This window comes from Acanthaster planci, linkage group LG06 (assembly GCF_054643075.1).
Source record: "Acanthaster planci isolate LZ-2023a linkage group LG06, COTS_SCS, whole genome shotgun sequence".
Taxonomy (NCBI): domain Eukaryota; kingdom Metazoa; phylum Echinodermata; class Asteroidea; order Valvatida; family Acanthasteridae; genus Acanthaster; species Acanthaster planci.
In genome coordinates this window covers 20,049,266-20,076,881 of record NC_141782.1, presented here as the reverse complement: position 1 = coordinate 20,076,881, position 27,616 = coordinate 20,049,266, and the positions used below count along the sequence as shown (strand labels likewise).

At 40.5% G+C, this 27,616-nt stretch overlaps 2 protein-coding genes across 4 annotated transcripts in view; one reads left to right on the top strand and one right to left on the bottom strand.

Annotated features, from left to right (window-relative positions):
* The first annotated feature begins 386 nt into the window (after positions 1 to 386).
* LOC110981300 (uncharacterized) lies at positions 387 to 20,446 on the top strand. Of its 3 annotated transcripts, none has more exons than XM_022238777.2 (17): positions 388 to 818; positions 3,217 to 3,473; positions 4,172 to 4,407; positions 5,670 to 5,928; positions 6,482 to 6,674; positions 7,243 to 7,343; positions 7,833 to 8,015; positions 8,869 to 8,998; positions 11,386 to 11,448; positions 11,839 to 13,236; positions 13,451 to 13,605; positions 14,256 to 14,413; positions 15,273 to 15,454; positions 15,615 to 15,668; positions 16,281 to 16,433; positions 17,325 to 17,446; positions 18,214 to 20,446. In XM_022238777.2, exons 1-17 carry the CDS (start codon positions 605 to 607, stop codon positions 18,487 to 18,489), a joined length of 4,134 nt encoding a protein of 1,377 aa, XP_022094469.2. In that variant the 5' UTR covers positions 388 to 604; the 3' UTR covers positions 18,490 to 20,446. The 3 variants fall into 3 exon arrangements, with proteins under 3 accessions (XP_022094470.2, XP_022094469.2, XP_022094468.2); XM_022238776.2 differs by having other exon boundaries at positions 11,800 to 13,236; XM_022238778.2 differs by lacking the exon at positions 15,615 to 15,668 and having other exon boundaries at positions 387 to 818; positions 11,800 to 13,236.
* The window catches only part of LOC110981301 (cystine/glutamate transporter-like), a 24,478-nt gene continuing 17,062 nt past the window's right edge, over positions 20,201 to 27,616 (bottom strand). The window contains exons 6-10 of the mRNA XM_022238779.2: positions 26,675 to 26,778; positions 25,631 to 25,727; positions 25,063 to 25,212; positions 24,071 to 24,248; positions 20,201 to 23,181 (exon numbers count right to left, since the gene is read on the bottom strand). Of these exons, the coding sequence (XP_022094471.1) occupies positions 23,117 to 23,181; positions 24,071 to 24,248; positions 25,063 to 25,212; positions 25,631 to 25,727; positions 26,675 to 26,778 (594 nt within the window). The 3' untranslated portion in view covers positions 20,201 to 23,116. The remainder of the gene's footprint in view (positions 23,182 to 24,070; positions 24,249 to 25,062; positions 25,213 to 25,630; positions 25,728 to 26,674; positions 26,779 to 27,616) is intronic.

Genomic DNA, 27,616 nt, shown 5'->3' with positions numbered 1-27,616 from the left:
ACTTGGGGGAAATGGAACGTACGGAGAGATGGTAAAAACAGTACTAAGTGTTGTAATACAAAACTGCTGCAAACTGCTTGCAGACTACAGTGACCAAAAATACAATTTTTAAAGATTGGTTAACATTGTTCTCCGCAGGGAGGCAATTTTTTATTTTTTTAATGGACTGTCACATCTGAAAATGACATCTATGATACCGGTGTTTTGATCACTTCCTGAGATTACATTCTCCACATTTGCAACTTGAAAGTATTCCTGTGTGACTGCAAGGTTTAATTTCTTTTGGTCTTTTTTGTTTTTTAGGTGTTTTTTGTTGTTTTCTTTTCTTTGTGAGTTCAATATTTCGTTAAAAGGAAACGGTAGCTTTTGTGTCATTTCTGAAAATCCGACTGCTATTGGGAGCTATGTCGATTCGTTTTACCCTCGAACCAGTTGTCACCTGTAGGCCTAAGTCAAAGCACGTTCACATTTTTTTTCGCGCGCTTAGATCGACCACACTTTCGCTTTCCTGTTGGGTGGATTGCCTGCGACTGGGTGGAGCATTTATATCTTCGACCTCGCTGGAAAATGTGAATGTCCTAACTGAAAGTCATCGCAAAACAACATGCAGTCCATGGTGAAAATCATTGCCTTATGGATATGCTTGTGCATTCGTCAGATGACCTGGTTTTCTGGCTCCCAGGGCTCTCAGCTAGGCCTTGTCGTGCCTGACAAGACGACTGACGGGCTCTTCGCCTCCATGGGGCGGGCCAGGATCGGAAAATTCACGGTCAACGGCGAGACCGCGGAACTTGATGTCATCCTGGAAGACACCATAGGTGAGACTGGACGTATCTTGTGAGCTGTGTTCATGTTCATAGTCAGTGAAGACAGAATGTAGAATTATGGATCGCTGTCTTGCAGAGCTGGTGAAATGTAACAGCAGAAAGCGTACATAAAGAGAAGGCGGTTGCAACTTTGTTAAAACGTTCTTCTCAAAAATGAGGGAAACAGTCCATTAACCCACAACATAACGAGTAATAATGACATGTAATGTTTTAGAGTCACTGCCCTGACTGCAGCTAGGTAATGCGGTGACAGTTTAATAGCGAGTTCGACCGAATTATCAGATCACGGAGTCATATCTGCTAGTGTGTAAAAACTCGACGAGTGACCAGCGGTAAAAATAGAAATCTCCAATATTTCAACTTAAATTTGTGATCTTGTAAGCCAAAAACTTCCTCTACATGCGAAACGAGATATGAGACGGAGAGACACCCCCCCCTGCTTTGTGTTGGTCATTGTTTCACTGGAATCTGAGGAATTCTTTTCCGACATCTAGGGGATAACAATAGTCTTGAGTGTGAATAGCGATTGGAAATGTTGGGAGGATACCCCTCGGTCTCATTCTGGCTGGATATATTTCTCTTTCAAAAGGTGTCATGAGGTTGGACTAAATTGCTGCCTAACACCCGAAAAACAAATCGGGCAGAACAGTGAGTCAGAGAGCTTCGCAGTCAGGCAGTAGGGGCGTCACTGGAGGACACCATTTTGCAAATCAATCCTCAAAAACCTTTGAACTTTGAGTTCTCTACCTCTTCCGGTAAACAACCTCTAAGTTGTTTTTATGCAATATTTTCACCAAAGAGGCTCTAAGCATTCGACTGAACCAAAGTTTTCTAAACTTCACAGGTAGGCCCTAATTTCACTAATAAAACTTGTTAAAATCACATCATTTAATGCCACAGAGTTACATGGGAAAACTGACAAAAATTATCGTGACAAAAATCGTAAAAAGGACCGTTATAAAGGGGAGAGAAGGTATGTAAAAGTAGTGTTTTTGGAAAGTTTTGAGTGTGCTGGTTTTAACAGTGTGTGTAGCTAAGCTGCGATTTTCATATGTTCATGAACTGTCAGATTTCAGACATTTTACTGATCCGCACGTGAGAGCTTCACACTGCTGCTCATGATGTGCGGATCGTTGGTGAAGAGAGGCAGGATCATAAGTAAAATGTCAGGATTTTGCCAAAAAATTTCTGGTTACACAGTCCAAAAATCGTCAAACATTTTTTGACAGCATTTTGGGAGAAGATTTGATTGAGAAAATGTAGTTTCAGGCACGATAACTAGGCACATTCAAAATCCCATAGCGTTATGATCCAGTAAAAATTTAGACCTGGGAATTATACGGATCCGGAGCGTGGCTCACTGGGGATATATGTTTTTAATCCTAATGCCGTGTTGTGTCTATATTACTACCCGCACCTGCCTGTATTTCTCTGTTGTGTTAATATACTTTATTTCTTATGAATGATACATAAAAAATACAAAATCGGTGTTTTTTTTCCCTTCCCTTTAATTTCAGAAATCCTTGATAAAAATGTAATTAACTTTAAACAATCAGATAATGGAAATCCAGCTAAGCCGAATTAGGGAAGTATTTGCATTTGTTTTCACTTCGAAGTTTTCAATCACATCACTCTAAAATTTGTATGCACAACTGGATACATTTACGTACATACTTCAATGGAGGTTAAAATAGTTTTGAAATCCATAAAATATGGCCATTTATTGGCCACAAAGCCTATTTTAGTATGACTGACAGTACTTACAGGCTGTCATTTTGGTAATGGTTGGTTTCAGCTGGATAACTAATAAAAAGATGCCAGTTTCATTCTATTTAAAGGAATAAATGTAAATGAAATTTCAACGGCAGACACATATACTTTTGCTAATATCTTTCAAAACACTCATAACTCCACTATATTACAAGCTATGAAGGTGATTTATACACCGATGAACTTCTCTTGAGCTGCTTTTTCCAACCATACCAGACTTGTGGTTATTGCTGGAGAAAACCTAAAAATTCATGGACATCCCTATGACAGTGAACAGTTCAGACTAAAGAAAAGGGGACATTCTCAACTGTGACATTCCAAACGACAATATTTTTACTATTTCATCATTAAGGATTTTGGTGCCACCAAAATTTCTCTATCAACTTGTTTCCAATAAAGCTATCAGGGCAAGAAAGTTACATCCTGCCTCCACTATTTTCATCATACGTTGTCTCAATGAAGGTCAATCATTGCAGAATCTGGGACTGAGAAAATCTCCAAAATACTTCAAAAATTTTCTTGACTTCCCATAGACTTTGTATACAACTGCTGAAGTGGAGTCAGGATGCAACATTTTTTTCTATTGTCCGTCCCTTTACCCTATTATTCCTACTTTCAGGAACAAAAGAGGTCTGGCTCCTTGACTTTCAGCCCTACCGTTACAAGATTGCCACCCCGATTGACCATCGAACTGGTGACTTGTGGTCCAGCAGGACCGGTTATTGCTCAAATGTGGAGGAGGACCGTAGATGGGAGGATCGCTATTTCGACGACGACTTCTTCAAGACCAAAAACAGCTCTGGTGCCAAAAATCTCTTCTCCAGGTATCTACGGGGAAGTGACGAAAATGCAACACTTGGCATTCGTCTGGACGAAGTAAGTGTCCGCTTGGATGCCCGCCTCTTGTCCACAGAGAAACTCTGGTGATGTAAATGCTTCAAAAATGTATTCTTGACCTCTAGCTATTGTACTGTTCACTCAGTGTGAGATGTTCTCAAACTGGGTCAATATTTTAACACTGGTTTTGCATGAAACTAGTTTTCTAAATAAATGATTTGAAATAGTTTTAAATGGAATAGAACTGTTCCCAAAACCTAAATAGGGGTGGAGCACAAGGAAGGTGGGAGGCACACATGAAAAAAAAATTGTTTCTCGGATCTGAGGTTCTAACCGGACACCATATGGCTTTACAGCATCAACACTTACCATGCCTGTTCATAATCAGAACATTTTCAGAAATCTTAAGGCGTAAGGAGTGTAACACTTCAAGAAATTCCGATTTCTCAAAAACTTAAGGGCCCCAAAGTGAAGACAGTTGTCAGCCGGCTGACCGGCCGAGACCGACATTTAGACAAAGTTGTAGTGTAATTGGAAAAAAAAATACCCTGGCATAACAAGGTCATCGTTATTTCCTCTGTAGATATTCAACTTTTCCTTCTGATTTGCTGATATCCCAATACTTTTGCTTCTATGCCATTACAAAATACTGAGAAACACTGTTTAAATCTCACTTGATTGTTTGAATTTCTTCATTTTTTCTCCTCTCATTTGTACACCGGCTTTTTTGTTAACAGGTTCGTTACGCCGGGAGCCTGGACACATTCATGTACTGTGAGAGATCAGATGGATCCAACATTTGGGATTTCAGCATCCATTTTGAGGAAATCCAGTACACCACCGTACTCTATGCAACCAATGTACGCCCGGTACCTGGCTGGTCTCCAGGGGGCAGTATTCGCGTCCCTGCAGTGGCTTACGTTCAGACACACATCAGGCTTGTGTGGAGGCTGACGCGCATAGCAATGGTCAAGTGAGTTTTGGGGGAAGATGGTAAATACAAAATGATAACCACATTTAGTGGTTTAGATGTATTTGAGGAGGGGAAGTGCTACATTCCGGACACTTCTACAATGTGAATTATTACTTTTATAATCCTAAAGCAAAGTTTCATTTTGATAAAGGCACCAGATAGTTGGTACATTGATTTACTAAAATAAATTACCCACTCAGCATTACTAGCTTGTAGAAACTCGCTCCGAGCAAAACACCGGGGTGTTGGACCAACTCAGAGAAAGTTAATTTTTTGAGTTTCCATTTTGTATCACGAAATCTGTGATATGCTTGGACCTGAAGTGATCTTTTTCCTGTGTTTAGTTTCAGGAGACCCTTGTTAATAAACTTTAAGGCAAGACATGTTTTTATCTGATTGTAACTCTCAGAAAAAACATGTATTATATTGGTATTGGACATACATTTTGGGCGTCGGACGTACATGCCTGAAGTTACTTTTAGAAAAGAGAAGGTAATCAGTTTAAATCTAAGCTTATCTTATTTAACTTCTTTTACGACAGGCTTACTAAATTTTTCAAACCGAAAGAAAATTCCAAGTCATACAAAACTTATCAAAAACAACCGACAAGAAATGTCAGAAAATACTAAATTAAATTAAACAAGGCATGAACAAAAAATAAAGTTTCCAAAAGTTGGAAATCCTCTCGATGGTTTTGGTTCAAATGACTGTAAAGTAACTGGTACCGGCATCAAATTAAGCCAAACATGAATTGACCCCTATTTCCTGAAACACAAGGTGTACATGTTTGCTCATGCATACATGCTCCCCTAATTATAATCTTAAAGACCAGTTCACTAATAAATTTTTAAGTTATGTGCACATGTGCGTGGATGGCTCACATTGTCGCAGGCAAAAACGCATGTATATGGACGTTGGCACATTTCTTGAGAATTTTTCTGGATTTCAAGATTTTCAACTCACAAATCTTAGGTTTTGCAACTTTTTGTTCTTTGAACAAAACTATTGGTGTAGGGGATGTAGATAATCACGTCTCTTCAGAGAGAATTTGTGCCTTGTAAGGTGTTAGCTAGTTAAAGCCCAGAAAAATTTATTGTCATTGTTAAAACCTCTCTGGACGATGTTTTATGAATTTTGCTGTCACCCTTCAATCTCACTCTTGGGTACTTTCTAAATGATCTTTTGTATGTTTTAAAAGTGCAAGAAAAGGAAATCTTCAATACTTTGACAAGAAATTCTTCCTTCTGTTTTCTGTACTGTAGTTTTGTGGTGAGTTCTGTCCCAATTATAAGTGAGCGCCTCTTGGAGGAGATTGGTCGTCTGCTAGTCCTGTTTGACTTTGCCATCGTCGAGCCGTATCTCCTCAGTGACGGCGTGCCAGACCTGTCGCGCGCCCGCCTACACATGGGGTTCTCAACCCTGCTGCCTGCCAGGAACCGTTCGATAGTTGTGTTCCGAAACGGAACTGAGATCTACGAACCAGAGGTTCAGGGGAACTCCCTGGAAGAAGTTGTCAGCGCGGTGAGGAACTGTTTGGCAATATGTTTGGCAACCTGGTTGGCAATATGCTCGTGGATGTTTGAGGATACTTAGCATGAGATTATTACTTCAAAATATCTGTTTGGCCCAGATTCCGTAATTGAGGAAATTTGGGGGATGGGATGTTGGTAGAGAAATCTTAAGAAAGGATATGCTAACATAGAAAGTTTTAAAGAAAGCACTGTGTTCCACTGACCTACTCCTTTCGTGCCTCCTACAATACAGTTTGCCTTCCACAAAGAGCAAGCTGAATATTTTAAGACTTTTTCACACAAGCTTTTTCTCCAGGGCAGAAGTTATCTTGGAAGAACCCTTGCGGACAGATACTTGATATTTTGAAATTAAGGTTTTTCATTGTCAAGAATATCAAACAGAAGTACCTGACATAATGTATATACTCAACACAATATAAAGAGAATTAGCTAATACATGTACCAGGCTGATTCACTTTTAAATGCAACTTCCAAGAAAGTCTCTGAGACTAGGCTTGTGAAGTTTCCCCTTACCCCTCTCTCTGATGACTGTATCCTACCAGCCTCCCTCAACATTGGAAGAAACGCCAATCTGTAGCCTCCGACGACCGCAGTACTGTCAACAGACCTGGGAGTTTGAGATGGTGCTGAGGATGGATCTAGCCACCCTGGTACAAGAACTTCCTCTTGACGCTACTGGTGTCTTCCAGTTTAACTTTGATTCCTACAAATGTCCTGATCTGAACACAACTGAAGGTGTGATGATCTTTGAGTCAGGAAGGGCAGTTTGGGTACATATGTGTATTTGAGGTGTTATGTGTCCTTAGGCAAGACGTTTGATCACAAGTTTGCCACATGTGCAGATATGGATATTACATTATAATGGTTATTGTCATTGAATTTCCAACAAAGACTATAATTTACTCAGGGGGCCGAGATGGTCTTAGGAATTTTTGGTAGGCCCATTGAGTAAAGGTAAATGATTATCCAGCATCTAATGCTGACGCTGAGAGATATGTGTCAACAATCTTATAGAGCTGTTGAGGATTGAAATATGTAACGCATTGAGAATACACAAGTGTTCTGTTTCTGACATGATTTTTGCTGAGCAGCAATATTTTCTGCCAGGGCTTTCCATGTGGTGGGGCCAGATTAATTCCAGAAAATGCAGGGAGTTTACTTGTTGGCAGGCTGCTTCGTCAAATGCAGTTTCTTTGTTTGTGGCCCACTATTCACACACACAGACACACCTGTCACTGCAGTGTTGTACAATCTTCCCTGCCTTGAGTGATTTTGTTGATGAATTTGTGGTGTCCATTTTCAGCCTGTAAGCTAGCTAGTGATCTTCCGCCGTGGGATGTTCGCATTGATTTGACCCTTCAGACGACAGTGGATGCGGTGGACGAGCAAACAGATAGCGTCACTGTGAGTTGATTCTCTGGTGCAGAACCCCTTCCTCTGTTCATTTAAAAATAAAATAAATAAAAATTTAATTAAAATTGAATAAAATAAAAAATAATATGAAAAATATAATCCCACCAATGTACGGTCAAAATCCAGAATGATTTTTTCACTTTTTATTCTAACATTTCATATAATTTTTTTTCCTCAGGTGCGGGTGCAAAATTATCGTAATTTTTATTAAAATTTGTATCTCTAGAAATGTGTCATTAGTATAACAAAAGTTGTGGTTGTTTGTGACGTTTGCTTGTGACATGTGATTTGACGTTTTCCAGTTATTTCTGTTATTGCTATTACTGTTGTCTTACTGTTTGTTAGAGTGTGGCTGTTTAGGTTTTTTGATGTTTAATTCATTACCATTGTCATGCTGTTGTTAATGTTGCCAATGTGCAGCTGTTATAGTCAGAGTAACTTACATCATCAACACATAATTTCTCTTTCTTATTTTGCCAGCTGTCCATTGTCAAACTAGCCAATGACAAGGGAGAGGACCTCCGCGGCGGCCGGACCATCAACCACATGGAGAACATCACCGTCGAGGTGCGGTTCTCGCCAGCATTCCTACGGTCCAGCTACATCCTGGAACTTCAGCTGTTCATGGTCTGCATCGGGGACCAGCACTTGGACTCCTCTCAGGTAAGATGAAATCTCTGTAAGGTTATGCAGAATATCTGAATATTCGATCATTATCAAATGTTATTTTCCGAATTTGAATATTCGAATGCAAATTCATGAAAAGGAAAGGAGAATTTTCTTTGTTTTAAATGAGAAATATTGCACTATGAAGGCTTGTTTCAAGCAGATTCAAATGAAAAGCGACAAAAATCTTACGATTCAAAAAGTGCATTATTCATTAAAAAATTTAAAGGAATATAAATTTTTCAATGAGACAAGAAGTATTATTTTGTCTCTGAAATCTTGCTAAATCATGGCTGGAGATACTCCAAGATGTGAGAAGCTATTATAGTGATCACAATTGTGAGCGTTATTGCAACTGATTTTGTATATGGTTTGTTCATCTATAATCTGCCTGTCGGTATGACCGAATGTTTAGATATTCGATCACATTGAAGGTCAAATATTTGAATAGTGAATTATTTGAATTGACTCGGCCCTAAATCTCAGGAGTCCCAAGTGTACACTTTGTGAAAAACAAGCTACCAGACCATTCCACTTTTGGTTGCTGACTTATTTCTTGTGGGCAGGGGTAGTGATCTGTTCTGTTTTCTTCAGTGGTTCTCTCTGTATCCTTGTTATAACTCGTATCAAACTTTAAACTAGACTTAAAATTTGAAAATGATGAGCTGGTTATTTTCCCTAAGAACTCTGGATAACTCAATCAGTCCTTCCACAGGAAAGGTGGAACTGCTGTGATGCATAGCAATCAGTGCCATTTCACAAGGTCCTTGCCCGTCCTGATACATCAGAATAATAAATAAGGTTTTAGGTCTCGGGTCTGTCCACATCCCTTCCATATTAATGGGTATAGGGCTGCCTTGGAGCCAGGGAAGAGGACCGGTACTCAGCATTTGTTGGTCAAGATCTATATTTCACTTATGATCCAGCTGAGGAACCCGAGTACGCAGCTATGCTTCAACCCACGGATACACCACCAGAAGGTAAGCTCAATATTCTTGGTGACATTGTTTGTGTGATCCAGTCAATGGGAGCCAGGGCCAAATTTCTTGGCACTGCTAAGCGCATGATTGTACACTAACAGGGGCCCCTCATATTTCATGAAGACCAAAAGCATTAAGCAAGGAGGACTTTGCTTATAAATGAATCCGACAACCAAAATTAGAAGCTATTACTACGGGGCCATCCTGTTCGCACACAGGCAGTGCGCGCTCATGAAATTGCATTTTTGACCAACTAACAGTAGTCAATTTCCGAAGCTGCGAGAGTGTGATGGCCCCTTGGAATGGCGTCTCATCAGATTTATGTATAGTGACAAACAATGGAAATCTCCATGCTTGCACAACTGTGAGCACAAACACAGTGAGCACCGACATGAAATAGTGCTTCTGGATTAGCAAAATAAGTAAGCATGACCTTTCTGCTAACTGCTAAGCACTGCCATGGGCCCCACGGTTTTTGATGATTACGATTAATAAAATACATGAAAATTATAATGAACCCAAACCAAGGGGAGTCAAGTTGGCGTAGTGGCTGTTTCCTTACTTTCTACCTCTGCAACCCCAGGTTCGAATCCCACCAAAGTCAGCATGTGGATTGGGTTTTCACTCCCTGCCTGATGCCGTGGGTTTTCCCTGGTATATTTATCCGGGGTTTTCCTCCCTCTTCTAAAACTGAACATTTCTTCATCGTCTTCTTAACTGTCACTTCATCCTATTTGCACTAAATGCGCTGTTGGATGAACAGATATAAAGAAATAATAAACAAAATAATAAACATAGAAGAACATTGTGAACTAGACATGAAAAGTGAAACTTACAATAGACCACTCTCATTTCGCCTACAGCTTGTGTGGGTGGCCAAAGTTTAGGTTGCCGGAAAAGTCACCCTTTATAATTGGTTTTTGATTTTACCACAAGTTCGTTCAGAATGTATTCTTTGCCTAATAATTTTGAAGAGGGTTGTTCAAGTCTTTCATCTTCTTGGAATTTTTTTAACATTTTGTGAACTACTCTTTTACTTTGTACTCATGGGCATGCCATAGTTTAACAGTCACTTGCAGGAAAAGATGACTGTGACATAAATAGAGCAGACCCTATCAGAAAAAAAAGAATGGACAAAACTCTAACCAGTCAAAAAAAACTACACTGTAATAATCATTTACGATCAGTCAGTGTTCAAATATAACTTCAATATGAGTTAAGACTTTAACAGGATACACTATCTCAGAAAGAAAAAGAAACAACTTGACAAGAAAGATGAAAGAAATTTTCCACAAGCCAAGATTCCACTACAGCATAAAGACTCCAACTGGTTCCAATTCACATAAAACAAAGTAATAAATTCTGAAACTTAACAACAGACAGAACATACCCCATTCAACCTCAAGGGTGCCTTCATGCACCCTCCGCACTCTAGTAGCACATCAAGGCCAACTGTACAGCACCAATCAACTTGAACCTTGTGTCAAGGTATTCTCCACTCATTGTGTCAGCCTACCATGAGGTCAAATGACATGGTGCCAGCGGGTAGTCTCATGGGCATGAAAACAAAAAAATCTAAATTAAAATAAATTTTTTTCGTACTGGTCTACGGCTACAACTGGCATTAAGCAAAGTAAGTAGATGCATTTGTACCACTCAATAAAAAAACAGAAGTAAGATCAGAAAAATCCTACAAGCTACAAAGGAAAAACAAGTCACACAAATGCTTTGGCATCATTGTGAACAAATGATAAGATAAGAAAATGAAACAGTGCCGTGTACTCTTAGAGTCAGCAAAGGTATTCAGTTCTCCTACACTTGTTTTATGTATGCTATTAGTCTTTGGCTTGGAAACCAGAAGCAATTCAATTTTATTTCAGCTCTAAGACTAAAGTTGTAAACAAATCAGAACAAAATGAAGTTCGCTTCCATATATTGCCTCTACAAAAGTGCAAGGAATAATGACATCAAGTTCATACAAAAATGTGAAATGAATGTCCAATTTCTTTAGTTCATAGTCCCAAGCAACAATTCATTGGAAGTCACACGAAGGATTGATGTTTAACGAGGCTAATCATATGTTTTGTATTCACACACAAGGTCTGAGAAGTTTCTGGAGGGAGACCTTATATTGAGCTTGATTTTGCTCGACGTGCATGGTCTGTGGTGGTAGGACATTAGGCCGGGGTGTTTAAAAATACACTGTCATGATAAGAAATAAATGAAAATATCAGAAGTGAAATAAATAAATTCCCCTTTCAAGTCAGTAGTTGTGTTTGGCTGTGCATCCGAAATTGGCTGCTATACCTTGCTTTTTTTTTCAAAGGCACATTTTCAGCCCCAAAAATTGGTTAGCTATAAAAAACTTTTTCTGTCATCTTGAGCAGATGGAGTTGAGGGAAGCTCTAAAACAGCGGTTCCACCGACCACAGTCCCTCAAACATACATTGGTAAGTCTTCGGCTACAGTAGTTGCCCTCGATTACTTGAGGTGGGGAAGAGTTTTCAGTGCTGATCCGTTCAGTGCACCACGAGCAATGACAAGAACAGATTGGTTGGTTTTACAAGGTCTTCACGGTCTTGACTTAAAACGAAAATGAGCATCTTGTTTATTTCCAGGAAGTCAAAGTTTCAGATGCGGAACAAATGTCAAAAATCTTCACAGTTCTTACCATTTTCATTTGTCACCTTGTGTGAAACACATTTGTCTTCTTTTTTTACCCAGCTTTGGCAAGCCATATGCTTGTTTTATGACCGTTTCTTATGATGGGCGTATTCAAACATTAATTTCAATTTTGACAGTTGAGAAAGTTTTGACTCGGAAGTATGGCATTTGGACAGGAGTGGCTGTGGATAGCGTCTTCATCCGACCATATCCTGATTCTACCCTCAGAAGGTCCCTTGGGAGTCCAGTGTCATCGCTTCATTTCCTTAAGGAGGATATTGGAGATGGGAGCCTGTCTCCACTTTACATGATAGAGCTCTTGTCCTCAGCCAGTCCTCCGATTTTACAGCCGACGATCATCGTGGACAGCTCCGCCTTTCAACTGTACTTTGCCTGGCGTTTGGACCAGTACCGTGTCCTGGAGACGGTTCTGGCAGGGACTGATGCGGGCTCAGATGGGAATCTCCAACAGGTCTACTCGGCCTTCACAAGCGAGTCCCCAGTGGTGTCTTACGTGGGCACTGACAACCCGGCAAAACTCCACTGTGAGGATTTCGACACTGAGCAGCATCACTGGTACTACTACGAGCCAGACTGGGTCGACTTAGCATCTCCCTCCTGCCAGTTCTTGATGGACTTGGTCAGTTTGAGGAACCTCGTACAGGAGATGGCGTCGGCAAGCCTTCAGCCTTTACCAAGAGCTGAAGGCCCGCTTTCTGATTACCAGGAGCCTACTCTGTCATGGAATGCAAGTTCCAGACACGATGTGTATTTGCTGTCAGACAGGGATTTGTTGCTGAACATCTTACATCTGGAACCCAGTTACGTCGACAAGCTTGTTGAGTTTGAAAAAGCCTCGGATTGGCAACGCGTCGATCTTGGGCTGTACAGCATTCTTCTGTTTCAAGAGGAAGACATCCTGCTGGCGTTCGAACCCTCAGGGTTCCTGAGTAACTTACGAGACAGGGTTCAATACTTTGCAGACAGGGTGAATAGTTTCAGTGACTATGTCATAGAAGCCGTTGATCAACAGAGTAAAAATGACGAAGTCCAGTTGGCGGCAATACTGGAAGTGGTTTCAGAATTGACCAGAAATGAGAGTGAGTACTTTGAAACCTTTTCGTCTGAGTCGTCAGACAGTTTGGATGAAGGCTACTGGCTGGGTGTGGCCATTGACGATTCCTTTTACCGATTCCTGTGGAGCATTTGCTCCTTGGGCAGGGGCAGTTTCCAAGGTAACTTCTACAAGACAGAGTCGCGCAATCCAGAGATCACCCTGGACCCTATCATGTGCCGAGATGGGCGCTTCCTTGCCGGTTACTCAGAGCACTGTCAGATGAACTGGGCGGAGGTGATTCCATTCTGGGTGTACCCTGCACCTCTTGTGACCGCCCAGGAGGCGTTGCCCGGTGGGTGGGGCTTCTGGTCGGATTGGAGCGAGTGCTCGCAGTCCTGTGGGGGCGGGGTTCGCACCAGACACAGAGAGTGCATTGATATGCAGCGTGGATGCAGCGGTTTAGACAGCGTGACAGATTCTTGCAACAAGGATGGATGTAGTCTGTTTGACAGTGAGGGTGAGTTTAATACCAATAATATATTTGATTTTGCTTCCAACCTGAGAGTTAAAATCAAAAGGGAAATTGTTCCAAATGTTCCGATCCAAGTATCAGCCTTGTGCTGCTGAGGTTCTGCTTAGAAATTGATTGTGATGAGCACCATAGATCCCACAGTGCTTTTAAGTTTGTAAAGAGCAGCCTCATTTGATCCCGACACGTTTCTTGACCACAGGTTTCCGCCTCGTGCTGAAAGCAGCGCGACACTCAGGGATTAGCATCTACGACTTCTGGGTTTCGTCCGACTTTACAGCTGATTCAGAAATCCATTCCAGCCTGTACAAGAGCAGCCTGGTAGAGGAGTGGGCAGACACCATCACTGTTAAAGAAGTGAGACCAATGAAAGCTAGGAATTAATCTGCCAAAGTGGGGACGCATCGGCACTCTCACAGGCAGCAGAAGTGGGGAGGGAAATTAACTGACAAAAATTCACTTTTTTTTCAAATTTCCATTTTTTTGTGTGTGGCCTCCACCAAATTAAATCCCTCCATGTAGGGACTTGTTCCCCATGCACCCCCTCCTCTGGAATACACTTCAGGGTCGTGGGTGACAGACTACTCCCAGTGGGCACAATAACTACAATGGCACGGCTGGCGCTATACACAGCAGCATTCCTCAAATCGAGGCCTGCATGGTGTTCTTGCACATCACTATTTTTCACTAATCAAAATAATGCTGGCAAACAACGCACCCACGTGTATACATGTATCCGTTCCTTACATGAGCAAGAGATGGAGGTTTTACTTAACGAGGACATCCCTATAGGTGGAAGAACTTGGCATGCGCACACAGATTTATGCGCATTTGGCACGGTATGCGCTGATGAGCACCACACACGATCAATTTCTGCTGAAATGTGCAGTCTTTGTATTTGTGGCATATTAGCTGCCGCCCTTTTCAAGTAAAGGGTATGCTTCGAGTTAGAGCAGATGCCAGCTCAGCGTTTCTTTTGTTGTTTGATACCCACATCCCAACTCCAGGTAAAGGTATCCATGCTGTACCAAGATCAGCCAGTCCTAGAACTGATCTTCAACGGTCAAGAATCCAACAAGCTGGATTGGTTTAGAGCCCATCGTCTGATCTCCTCTCCGTACAATGACATTAGTAGCAGCAGCAAGAACTTCTTCAGTATTGATGGGTAAAATAATGACGTTGGTTACGCAGTCCCCTTGAATATGTTGATTTCTCTTTTAACCGACTAAAGAGGAGACAGTTCAGTGTTCCAACAAGGCAAGGTGATTTGAAAAGCGCCTGACGACGTCACGCCAATTTAAGCGAGTTCAGTGTATGTGGGTCGGCTCACAGCCCCGCTGATCGGGCCGTCTGTATGTGCATAATTATATTCTTGAATGACTTGCGGCCATTTCAGTTTGAGCATGTGCTGTTGAGATACCAAGCTGGCTGATTGTGTAGAAAAGCTGTGTGCGTACCTTACTTGCCTGTAGTCTGTGGTCATGGGGTTGTCAGGTGTAGGGTGTAGGTTGAGCCTAGTTTCCGTATCAATGGACAGAGATGCAGTCGGCATTGCCACAGTACATGATGTTATGCCATCATGGAAATGCATAATTGCGTTTGACGTAAAGACGCCGGATGAAGACGGTAGGCAAAATTGGATCATGTTCAACTTTGCTGACTGCCTGCCTCAAATTGTCAGTGTCAACCTACACAAACACTCACACTTTGGCTGGAAGGGTTTATATCAACGATATCCCTCTCATTTGAAACCCCAGATGTCAACAAAATAGCCCACCATCAATGAAATGCATTGATTGGAGGTACCAGGTCAGCATCTAAAAATCAAATATATTAAAATAAGGCATTCTTATGACAATTTTCAGAGTTTCAGATGCTATTTTGTTTCAGTCTTTAGTCAAATGGCACCACACACTGTCTCTGTCATGGCCATCTGCATCGTGACACTTTGCCTGCGGTCAATGATCGTTAGAACCATATGGAAACTGGGCTGAAATGCTACATCGTCCCTCTCTGTCTCACAGCCATGCCAGTCTAGGACGTCGTTTCTTCATCAGCCACTGGTATAGAGGATGTCGCCACCAGTTGGGTTGGATGGTAGTCCTTGATGCTGGGTCACGGTTCCACCCATGTTCCTGGGAAAAACACCTGTCATATCCGGCATTCTACTACAGCAAGATCAGCACCAAAACCAACTTCAGAAGAGGTAAATGGACGGCAAACTGTGCCATTGTGGTGGTATGTGAGTAGTTTGTTCATACATATTTATGAGCCGATGCACCGTTTGATTTGTCAACATGCTAACATCCTGTATCCCCTTGATTTGATATTACGGATGCATATTTTTCTCTGTGATCCTTACATAGGGCAGATAGGAATAGCTGATGAATTTGCCATCTACATTAAGTACACAAAGTCAGGTATGACAGTGAAATTTAATTTTTATTTACACCTGTTTTGGCATTACGTGTACTGTACGTCTTCGGCACATTTGTGTTTGACGTTGTCAGCATGCATCTTACAAGTTTATTTTGGAAATTTGAAGCCGTTCTAACAATTTTTGGAACTGCTTATTAAATTCTAGTCGAGCAAATATTTCCTATTTCCATTTTGGAATATTCCAACATTGCTCAGACTCTGTTACCCTGAAATTTCCAAACTTTTGGCTTAGTTTTTCCATGAGCTCCTTGTCAAATTTCAAAGTTTCCTGGAAGTCGGTCCTTTTAAAGGGATAATTCCAAACATTTTCGAGCCTCAAAGATTTTCTGGTGTTTCCCTTTTCAAGAAGTGATTGGTTCTCATAAGATGATGAAGCAGTTTTTTTTTAATTACTACGCAAATGACTACCTTCCCCCATGGTGGGCAGGGACGATAGGAGGAACGGATTGTTAATTTTCACCAGTTAAAGGTAAACGGGTCTCTAAAATATTCTAGACTTTACTTTGTTTATGTCAGTTATGGAGTCTGCGAACAGAGTTTGGCATTAATTTAAAGTAGTGCACCTGTGGGTTTTTTTTCTTTGCTGTCCTTAGCTTACATCCCTCCCCCTCCTACATTGCCCCCGCCTGTCACCTACACCAGGGAGATGATCTCATCCCCGCCGCCGGGCAGCCAACTGCGCCTTGAGGAATACGACCTGGAGAAACAGGTGCACAGGAGTCAGCTCCAGAATACAGTCTTGTCTCGTAAGGATAGAAGTCTAAGCGGTCTTGTCATTTGTTCACTCGTTCCCTTTGGGTTCGCATGCAAGTTTGACACCTCACAGGTCCGACATCTCATAACTCTGCCATCCCAAAGGTCTGACCCCTAATGGGACTGTCATCTAGTTGTCTGGTAGTTCTGACCATAGTGTTCTGACAATTAACATTTCCTGCTTTGTCTGGCATTTAGACTTACACGGCGTCAGACTTATGAAACATCAGAGCCACGAGCCGGAATCCATCAGTTCACTGCCTCAAGAATGAAATTTCAGACTTTTAAGGTGTTTTTGTTACAACACAGCCCCATTCTCTAATATTAATTTATGGTTGTTTTTCATACTAGAAGCCGGAGTTGTGATCTCTAAGGACAGTTTTCAGATTTCAGGATGTGCAACCCGACAATTTTGGATGTTTTTGGTTGGAGGTTTAATGTCACTAAAACTGAAGTGCAGAGTTCACATAGTCGTGGCCATTGAAGAGAAATCTCATCCCTTGTTGGCCATAATCAAAACCATGAATATTCATAGCATCCAGTTGTTGTCATGGTTACAACCCCTCTTCTGGATGTTTCATTCATTTTTCTGCATTCCTTAATCTAATGCCTGTAAACACCCTGTTTAAAGGAGTCAATGGTTGGCCTCTTGCAACTTCATGACATTGTCAACTTGTCCATATATGTCATTCATCATTTCTCAAATTTTCAATTAAATTTCTTGAATTTATTAAACTCTAATCAGCAGCTTCATATAGCTTCAAATTTTCAACAGCTGTCTTCTAAAAATTTACCTGTGAATGCATGATTATTGTCACATTGAAATTCTCAGAGGGTACGTTAAGAATGAATCATACACTAATCTCACATAATTCGTCTTGCAGAGGAGAGGAATGCATATACCATGACAACCATTTATACACTTGTGAGCATCGATGAAGAGAGAACCAGGCGAGACGGGCACCGGGCAAGACGAACACTGATAGCGTCCACACAAATACCTCAGGTACTAAATACAATTAATTAAAACATCAATCGGCAAATGTGGAGACACAGTGTAAAACGTGTCACTATTAGCCAATTTGGTCTTTCAAAATAGGCAGTTAAGATCATTCAGGAATAAACTGGAGCATGTCAAGCCAGCTGAAAAATCAATGTTCACTGCGTGTGAGTTGGTGTGTAGCCACGAGCGTATAGGGGAAGGAATAACCCCCCCCCCAACAAAGGAGCCCAAAATTTTGTTTGAAAAATGAAAACGAGTTTGGGGGTCTATTTTTATATCCCTTTCTACCAAAAGCATATAAAAAGTCCCCAAAATTCAACCCCCCTCATAAAAACATAAAAAGGTTACTTGAAAAGATTCCAAGTTGTTTGGTCCCTAACCTCCTCATCACAAGTTTGGCCCTCATTTGATTCCAGATCTGCCCCTCTGTACAGTTGTCCTGATGGGACCAACCTAGCACACCCATATTAATATTCTTGATTAACCTCCAATGCAGGTCACTTTGAGCATCATACTCGCACTTGTGACACTGATATAGTTGTTTCTGTATGTGGCAAGTGCCCTTTCTTGAGATGTGACACCTTTCTAGTTTTATTTTTCATTCCCAGTTTAATTTTCCTTCAATTCAAACAAGCTTCCTCAACTCTTCAATTTAGGGTGTGGTACATGTAGAACCCTGAGAAATTCATGTCTTTGCGAGTTTCCGTTGCGTGAAGTTTTTCTTTAACTACAAATTTTCAATCTTTTTAATTTTCGTCCCCTGAAATTAGCTTCAGAGCGCCCAGTTCATTTCGGAAGGTTGCCCACCAGGGTCAGAGTTCAATCCTATTGACCTGACCTGCGACTGTCTCCAAAGTGATTGGTTCTACAGTGAGGAATCCTTCCATTGCGAGCCCAGAAACACTATAGAGGATCCAGAAATGGATGTTGTAGAGAATACTGTCACCCCTGATAACGGGAACACTTCATCCAGCCCTACAGGTCACCTTTTATCAGTGGTCCTTGCCACAGCTGCTGTTCTTATTATCGGTCACAGATGGCAGTAATCAGGCCTTTCTCATACTGACCAAGGAATAAAGTCGGTTACTTTGTGAGGATTTTGTTTTTTACCTGGATGTGAAGTTGAAGGTATTTGACTTCAAGTCGGCACTTGTCTCTCACGAAGTGCTCAGGTTTCTGAATTTCCTACATTGTATTTCATAAATTTCGTGAATTTTATGTTCTTGGATGTGCTTTTAGATTTTTGTCTGAGACCTACCGATTTGAAAAAGACGTTTTGCAAATGGTCCTCATTTTTTACTTTGATGATACCCTTTGTTTATGATCTCAGAGGTATCTGTATATTTACATGCAAGGATTTCAAATTTTGGCAGATTCAAAAAGTAACATCTCTCAACACTCACAAACACAAAAATCCCATTAACTTATTCAGAATAAAAATTTAAATATCTTCACATCTCTGACCCTGTTTCCATATATAACTAGTAGTATACATGTATATTGAACAGTGCACGGATAAATCATAAATCTTTCAAAAAGAAAATAGAGCGAGATAACTTCGCCATTCACTTCAAAATAAACAGAGGGGGTGAAGGGAACGCTTCATCCAGCCCAACAGGTCACCTTTTATCAGTGGTCCTTGCCACAGCCGCTGTTCTTATCATCAGTCACAGATGGCAATAATCGGGCCTTTCTCATACCATGGAGGAAGGACATAAAAACCTGACCAAGGAATAAAGTTGGTCACCTTGTAAGGATTTTGTTTTTTACCTGGTTGTGAAGTGAAAGTATTGGACTCCAAGTCCACACTTGTCTCTCGTGAAGTGCTCAGGTTTCTGAATTTCCTACATTGTATCTAATGTTGTGTAAATTTTAAGTTCTTGGATGTGCTTTTAGATTTTTGTCAATTTTTTTTTCTTAATCTGCAGAAAAATATGCTTTTGATGAGTTTTTGAACTCAGCATCTTATCTTATATTTGCTTAATTATTTATTGTACCTGTATATGCTTTGGTCTTTAAAATTACTTTCCTCACAAGATAAAGGTGATCTGATAGCATCCAGCATTTTGAGAGGTGGCAAAATTGGTTTTGAAAAAAATATATATATTTTTACAAGGAAAACTATACTACTCTTGTGAATATGCTGTTCCATGGACCAGCATTTACATCAAAGAAATGTTAGTAATGTGTACACTAAAGGACATTTAGCTATATTTGAATCTACCACAAGTCTCCACTGTTCGGGATGTACATGTAAAAAAACCCACATATTTCTGCATTTGGAATTTTTCTTCATACTCGGTATATTTCTAGATACTCCGCGATATCCCCAAAGCAAACCGAGTGTCAATTTAATGATGAGATGTCAGCGACCCACTCGTGGAAATCAGAAAAAAAAAATGTCATCAAGCACTGAGATGACGCAAGCAGTTTGCGCACAAGTGTTGGTTGATGAAAAGTTCAAAAGTAAATGTATGTAATTATCACGTCGGGTATTTCTGCAGACGAATGGAAAAATTAAACATGTTTGAAATGCTCTGCTGAATATCCAGGGAAGGGCCCATCCGCCATGAACATGGCAAAAATGAATAACTGGCTCTGATATTTTGTGGCTGGCTCAAGGTTGTTTAAATCCTTCTGACCGACCCAAAGTAATTTGGCGTGTCAATCATCAAGAATGTCGGTCATAAAGCTTTTTCCTTACAATTCCTGCTCTGTTCAAGGTAACCCCCCATTCAGTAAAAATCAGGAAGAACCTTTACTGTGCAGATAGTTTCCATGGTGTTATTTCTTGCCAATGGAATATACAAGGACTACATTTTGAAAGCAGCAGACAAAATAAAAGAATTTCAATATTTCTCTCTCTCTTCATACGTTTACAAGAAACCAAACGTAGCTGCATTTTTGATGGGGACAAAACGGTGACTTCCTAGAAATATTTCAGTAGGCTCAAGTCAACACATAAATACTGTGATAACACCTTCTAGTTGTCCCAATCATAAATGAAGATAGCTTGCTGAATATTACATGCTTCAGCAATCCTAATGCAAAATCTAAACATACATTTCCAATGGGAAAAAGAATTTTTTTATATGTACAAAAATGTCCATTTTTGGAGAATATTTTTTTTCAAAACAAAACACTGAGGCAAAATTGGAAACATTAAACAACTCATGCTATAATACTAAAATATTTACATTATCTTGTTCCAACTTTGTCACCTATTTGGGAACTTCTCCAGATTATCAGCTCTCAGTAATAACAGTAGCATGAACAGTTGTTGGGCAACAGACCCAAATTCATAAAAATTCAAGCTAAATTCAGGTGCTGATTTCAGCACATTTGGGAGGGTTTAATAACTGCCCATGAAAAAATGGTCCTAAAATTTCATGCAGGTTTAAACACCGAATTCATGCTTAAAATCACACCTTGCTTAATATATTTTGCCACCTAAGCTTAACTGAATTAAAATCAAATGGAAATTGGAACAAATTCCAAAAATAAGAGCTCTTTAACACTAATGATAATATATTTACATAGTAACAGATATGACCCAAAAATGTTTGCCTGCAACTTTATTTTTCTACTAATGTTTAGTCACTTCACACCAAGGTAAATATGATACCAGCAAGTCAAAATGTTGAGGCCCAAAACCTTGAGAACAGGTGTAATGCTATTCAATATCCCGAAAAAATACTTGTTTGATGGACTGTTGATGTCCAAGCAAAGGACAATTCTAAGATTACTAGTTTTTCACAAACTGTAAATAAAACTCCAAACTGACACCTGTAAAGCTTTACATTAAATTGATGTCTGCACACATCTTAAAATATCCTTAGTATGTTATTTCATGCCAATAAAATGCTTTGTACAAAGATTTTTACGTCAAGCCCACACAGCAAAACTTTTCTTCGTGCTTGGACCATTTCATTGCATTGAAAATGCCAACAGTGCAACAATTGGAATTCTCAGATTCAATTAGACGACGCTGCCTCTATCAAAAAACCTAGCTTGTCAAAATTACACTGTATTGTTACATTAGAAATACATTGCATTGATTTTTTTCAATTCTAGTTTAACCTCTAAATGCTCTAAGCTCGGACATCATTACTGTGAGGCTGAGCATTCAAGTTTAGAGCCAACGCATTTGGCTGATCTTTTTTTTTATTTTTTAATCCTCCCTACAAAACCTCCTTAAAACATCTTTGTATCATAAAGGTAAGAGTTGCCTTACTGGGAGCTCTAAAAAAACCCAAGAAACTCAATGGAAACGTATCGAATTGAAAAAGGAAAGTTTTGCAAATAGTCCTCATTTTTTACGTTGACGATACTCTTTGTTATGATCTCAGAGGTATCTGTATATTTACATGCAAGCATTTCAAATTTTGACAAATTCAAAAGGTAACATCTCTCGGAACACTCACAAACACAAAAATCCCATTAACTTATTCAGAATAAAGTTAAAATATCTTCACATCTCTGACCCTGTTTCCATATATAACCAGCAGTATATATATTGAACAGTGCACGGATAAATCATAAATCTTTTTTAAAAAAAAGAGCTAGGTAACTTCCCTTTTCACTCCAAAATAAACAGAAAAACATGCTACAGAATCAGTCAACGGTATATCTTATTAAAAATGATTCTTGCCTTAAGGAAATTAACTCATAACAAATGGAGGATTTTTTTTATCAAGGTGGTTAATTGAGAAAAAAAAAGCCACATAGCACCAACACCCAATTTATTAACATGAAACAACTGAAGCATGACAACACTGTCCATTCATTAATACCCTACCCCCACCCACATTAAAGTCGGGACCCCTTAAGACAACACAAGACCTCCAGTCTGAATTCAAGTCACAGGCTATTCAGCTGAACTGCAACAAAAGCATTCCTTTGTCATTGTTCACCCTGCTACTTACAATGTATGTCCCATCTTGTGACATCTGGACTGCAACACTTTGCCCTGCCCCATCGAAACTGCCCAATAAATATATTTACAGAAACGAAAACTTCTCAGTTCAGAACTGATTTGTGGAAAAGGCTACTAATTCTTCTGGAGAGTATAGACGAATCCTTCCACCCGGTGCCTAACACTACTACACGGATTACCCTAATGCCCCAAACTGAAACAAGTCCAATCATTTCCAAGACTAAAACAGAGTAAGTCTGCACTGATAATTTTTTTTGGGGGGAGGGGCTGGTTTTCAAAACAAATGAGGGCATCTATACTTGGAGTTGTTCACCAAAAGACTATGTAATTTTTTCCCAGGCACTAAAAATGGAAAAAGCTCAGATGCAACACAATATCGAACTGTGAGCATGACTTTCGTTCAGGTTCTTGAAGGACTGGTTTTTTTAAACACTGGCCATCACTGTTGGACAATGACCTTTAGAATAAGTAGAAATACACAGTTCAGCATCTCTGCTAGCTCAACTGCCCTAAATGTCAACGTTTAAGGCACTTTTCAATTTTCCAAGGATGTATTTTCAGAGTGCTTCGCGTCTGCAAGCTCGCGTTGCAACGAGTGTTCATTTAAACCATACAGAAGTGAAACATGTTTAACAGATGCAGGTGTATTTATGAAAAGAAGACCTTGACTGGGCAAAACTTGCCTACATTTGCTGTCTTGCCCCCCGACTCCCATCAGGAAGACTCAGTGGTGAAACTTAGTACGTTTCCTTCTCCTGGACAACAACAAGCATCAGTTTCTGAAGGCGAATGGTCGATGTGACTGCAGCAGAAAAATAGAGAAGAAACCGAGGTTGCTCATTCGCATCACACTCACACCTCTCGCGACTCCAGTCATAAATTCCTTGTTTCATGCCACAACACCCAGACCTCATTCACAGAGAAGCCATTTTCAACCAAGTTCCCCGAATCCATCTTATTTAATGTAAACTCTGTAGCAGCAGGTGGCGCCAGACTATTTATTGTTCCATGCCTCATGCGGCATCCAAATCACTTGGCTATGGCTTGAAATTGCACACAACTTAATGTGAACTGGCTGCGGCCACAACAATAGACTCGTGTGTAATTTCTAGCCGCAGCCAAATAATGTGGCTTGAAACATTTAAATGTATTAACCACAATTTTTAAGTAATTCAGAAATGAACTTTTACCTCATTATTTTCATTCTCAGGTTTCCAGAATAAAAAGTTAACCTTGCTTTTAAATTTAATCTGGTTGTTTTGTCAATAAAGACAATTTAATGGAACTGTTTGGCAAGTTTACGTAGTGTAGGGAAAAAAAAGGGGACCAGTCACAAGAAGTACATGCTGGAAGACCAATCGGCTGGGAACCTGTTTTTTGTGGGGTGAACATTTTCTCTGCCAAACGGTAAAGAGTGTTCAGCAGTTGTGATAAGCGGCAGAAATAGGGCAACCAACCGCTGGTTCCGATGAGGACAGAAAAGAGGGATCCTGATTTGTTTCACCGATGACTTTAAACATGATTTCCACAAGTATTAGTACTTAGAATTGCTGATTACACTCACATGGCATTCCATGCTAAGAATTCAAATAGAATACTCCCAACCTCTGGTTTCTGGAATTCCGTGCAACCCAAATTTGAGCCCTTTTGGATTTCACAAGAAGGGTCATAATGCACAAGAGTCAACTCACTCATGAAGTTCTCCAGCCATACGGGTTTCTTCTCCCACCAGATGCACAGGTAGTACACGGGTACACCCGTCAGTAGAATGGCCAATCCGATCCCACAATCCATTGGGGCAGAGTAGAGAGAGACGATGACCACGTACAAGCAGGACAAGATGAACAGAATGGGAATGATCAAGCTGACCTGAAAATCCAACACACACAAAAAAATCAGGAAGAAATTAGAAGTAACCACAACATGTTATACAAGAAGCAGTTTTATACAGATGCAAGGGCAACATTTTCAGAGGAGAAACTTATGGGTATTCTCTACATGTTTTCTTCGCTGAGGAGTATGTTTATGAGTAGCTAAACCGTGGAGTCAGGAAGTTGATGTGGTGCAGGTGAGTTCAAAATAAAACTCCACAAGGAAGTCTAGCTTTTTTGCACAAGTTTTAAGTTTAGAGCAAGTTTTAGAAACAGCCGTAAGTTCTGTGTGAAGCAGATACTAAAAAAAGCCTTCAAATTCAAACTTCAGCAGCGAGTCAAGGAGGACTTCACTTCTCTTTGATGTCATTATGGCTTTGGACTCATGACTGGACTCAGCAAGGATAAGCTGCGCCTGTTAGAGTCAAGGGGTAAGTCCGGCTTGGAGCTTCTACTTCTGTAAGGTCCGAGGTTTAGCCTATTTTCCACTTTTCCATTTCTCACTGACTCAGAATCTACTTTTTTAAACTTCTTCTGGCCGGAATGGTTACAAACATTCCTTTAACCCTAACCCCCACGTTTAGAGTAAATGACAGACTTAGATTTGGCACAGTTAAGGCCACAAAAAGCTAACTTTGCCACATAAAAGCAACTCTACAAGGCACTGTAAATTTGTACAATACAAAACACATTTCAACTTTGGTGCATTCTCCTGTGAAATGCTTTGCAACATCAAGTCTGCTATTGCAGTCACACTCAATACAAGCCAGCCTCTGCGGACGACAAGAGAGGCAGAGTTTGGGTAGCCCTACCTTGAAAGGTCTTGGGAGGTCCGGCCTCTTCCATCTCATGTAAGGCAGCACGGCAGCCGACAGTCCCAGAAACAACCACTTGGCAAAGCTCAGGTAGTTGATGAGGCTGTAGACATTGTTGCTGGTCAGCATGATTAAGCAGATGGGCAGCTGTGGCGCAGAGGGCAGAAAGGACAGAGATGAGCGGCAACTTTGAAATAACGTCTAACGTAACTGAATTCAACTTGCATGGTCAGTTGAATCAGGTAGGGGTGCAATATCACACATAACACACAGCATGCCAACTGAGGGGAAGTAGCCAGTGCGTAGGTTCTACGTAAAATTACCAGACGTCAAAGAAAAAAAATGCCTACTAAAACGTCTACCGATCTAGACAGCACATACCTACATGAGCATTGCTGTGCTACAGTACGTCCTTTTTAGATTACATTCACGGTTTCGAGCAGGTTACTCTTGATACGCATTTCTCTCGGACAACATGCAAACAACTGATGTCATCTTGAAGTAAAGTGAGTAACCAGCTTCAGTGACATGTTCAAACACGGCCTAAATGACCAACACATCATACCATGAGCAGGACAGCAGGTAGCGGGGTACGTTTGTTGATGCTGATCATGGACAGAATGAGGGGAAGATGGCCCTCTCTCGCTGCAACAAACGTGGTCCTGATAGGAAGAAAAAGAAATGAATGCTGGAAACAACTTTGCACATCTTCCTGACTTCTTTAACTGTCCCGTGTGAAGAAGCAGTTTTTTCCCAACACATTTGCTACTCAAGTATTCATGTGAATAGGACTTGGAGATCCCCGGTAAACAGTTCCTTGACCCCAAGCAATAAAAAACTCATCTTCACACTGTACATTCCATACTTTGCAAGATCAACAACCTCTACAGAGGTCTGTTATCAGCACTGAAGTTCCTAACATTATTGAACACTGTACAATTTGTAAACCTTTTTGTTTAAACACTTCCATGCAGTGCCACAAGTCGGGAAGTCCTCAAATTGGAAGCACCTGTTTAATCCAGATTCAGCTCGTGAGAGCATTGCCAAAAAAATATCCCGTATGGAGGGGTCTGCACACTGCACGGAGCATCGGGGAGGGGGGGTAACTTCGCTCTTAAATCCTTTTGTCCCATTATTGAGCTAATAAATCTAGAATATCTTGACTTTGTAACAACTCTCAGTTCAACCATCCCTGTTTCAATTTTGATGCTCAAAGTTTTAAGGGTGACTGTAGCAATTCTGTACATGTATTGACAATCTCGAAAAGAGACCCCACCCCCAAAGAACAATTATCCAAGTGGCCAAAATATACTTTTTTGGTTTTTTTCCCCATCGAGGTTCTTTATAAAATAAAAACTTCCTGCAAATGTGCAGCTGTTATTCTGACACTTAGGGTACGAATGGACCACTTTGAAGAACCGACAGAAAATGTAAACAATTACAAAAACAGCTGGCCAATACTTTAAGATGTATTATGTAAAAACAGTTTACGTAGAAACATAGGCTGCCTAAAACTAAAGTAATTTTCCTTGCTGCACATTTTAGAATTTTTTTTTTTACCTTTGCTAGAAATAATGGCCTTGCAAACTGAAGTGTATTGCTAATTTACCTAGAGTCGCTGAGAAGGCTGCCATTGATAGATCCGGCGCAGGACAGAACAACAGAGAGGGGAATAATGAATAACATTGATCCATACATCCGCTCACCAAACGTCTACAAAAAAACAAGGGGAAAAATATGGCATATTGTCATCAATTACAGTTGTGTCTTCATGTCTGGTTTAAAAGCCTTCATTCTTGCGCATGGAATGAGGGCCTTCTACAGAAACGGGCCAAAGTCCGGTTCAACCTTTGCGTGAGAATAAACGCAAACACAAAGTTGGAACCACAAAACATCCGCGGCGAAAATCTGTTTCAACTGAAACGTGTTTATCAATGTGCCGAAGAAATGCTTGCCATGACGTCACAAATGTGTGTTCACGTCCACTTTTGCAGACCGGACTTTAGCCGACTGGACTTTAGCCATTCTTCAACCAAAGGAAACAACAAACGTAAACTGCAAAAAAGAAAGACAAAAAACCTTAGCTTACACATAACTTGCTTCGGATCATTTGCACAGATCCTTAAAGTGAAAATATACCGGGTATTAAAGATCCAATGGCATTGTGTTGCTCAAGTCCTTGCCTCGTAAATAATGGACTTCCAGTACCAGCAAAAAATAAGTAACATATGGCGTGAAGATATCATGCAAATTACCAGGCAGACAGCTGCTATTCGGCCTCACTACATGTATGCATGCACTCAACGACATACATGTACATACAGTCCACTCTTGGAAACAGATTCTCACCACAAAATGTTTTAAGTGGATGCTGCTCAATATATATTAGCAGAGCACTCATTCAGATGAAAGCATTTTTTTTTTCTAGTTTCTACGCCGTTTGCCTTACACATGTTCACTGACTTCACATTTTTCGTTACACAGGGAGCAAACAAAATTGAGCCAAAAGTTACTGGAGACACGGCCGCCGGGTTTGACCTCGGACACTTAC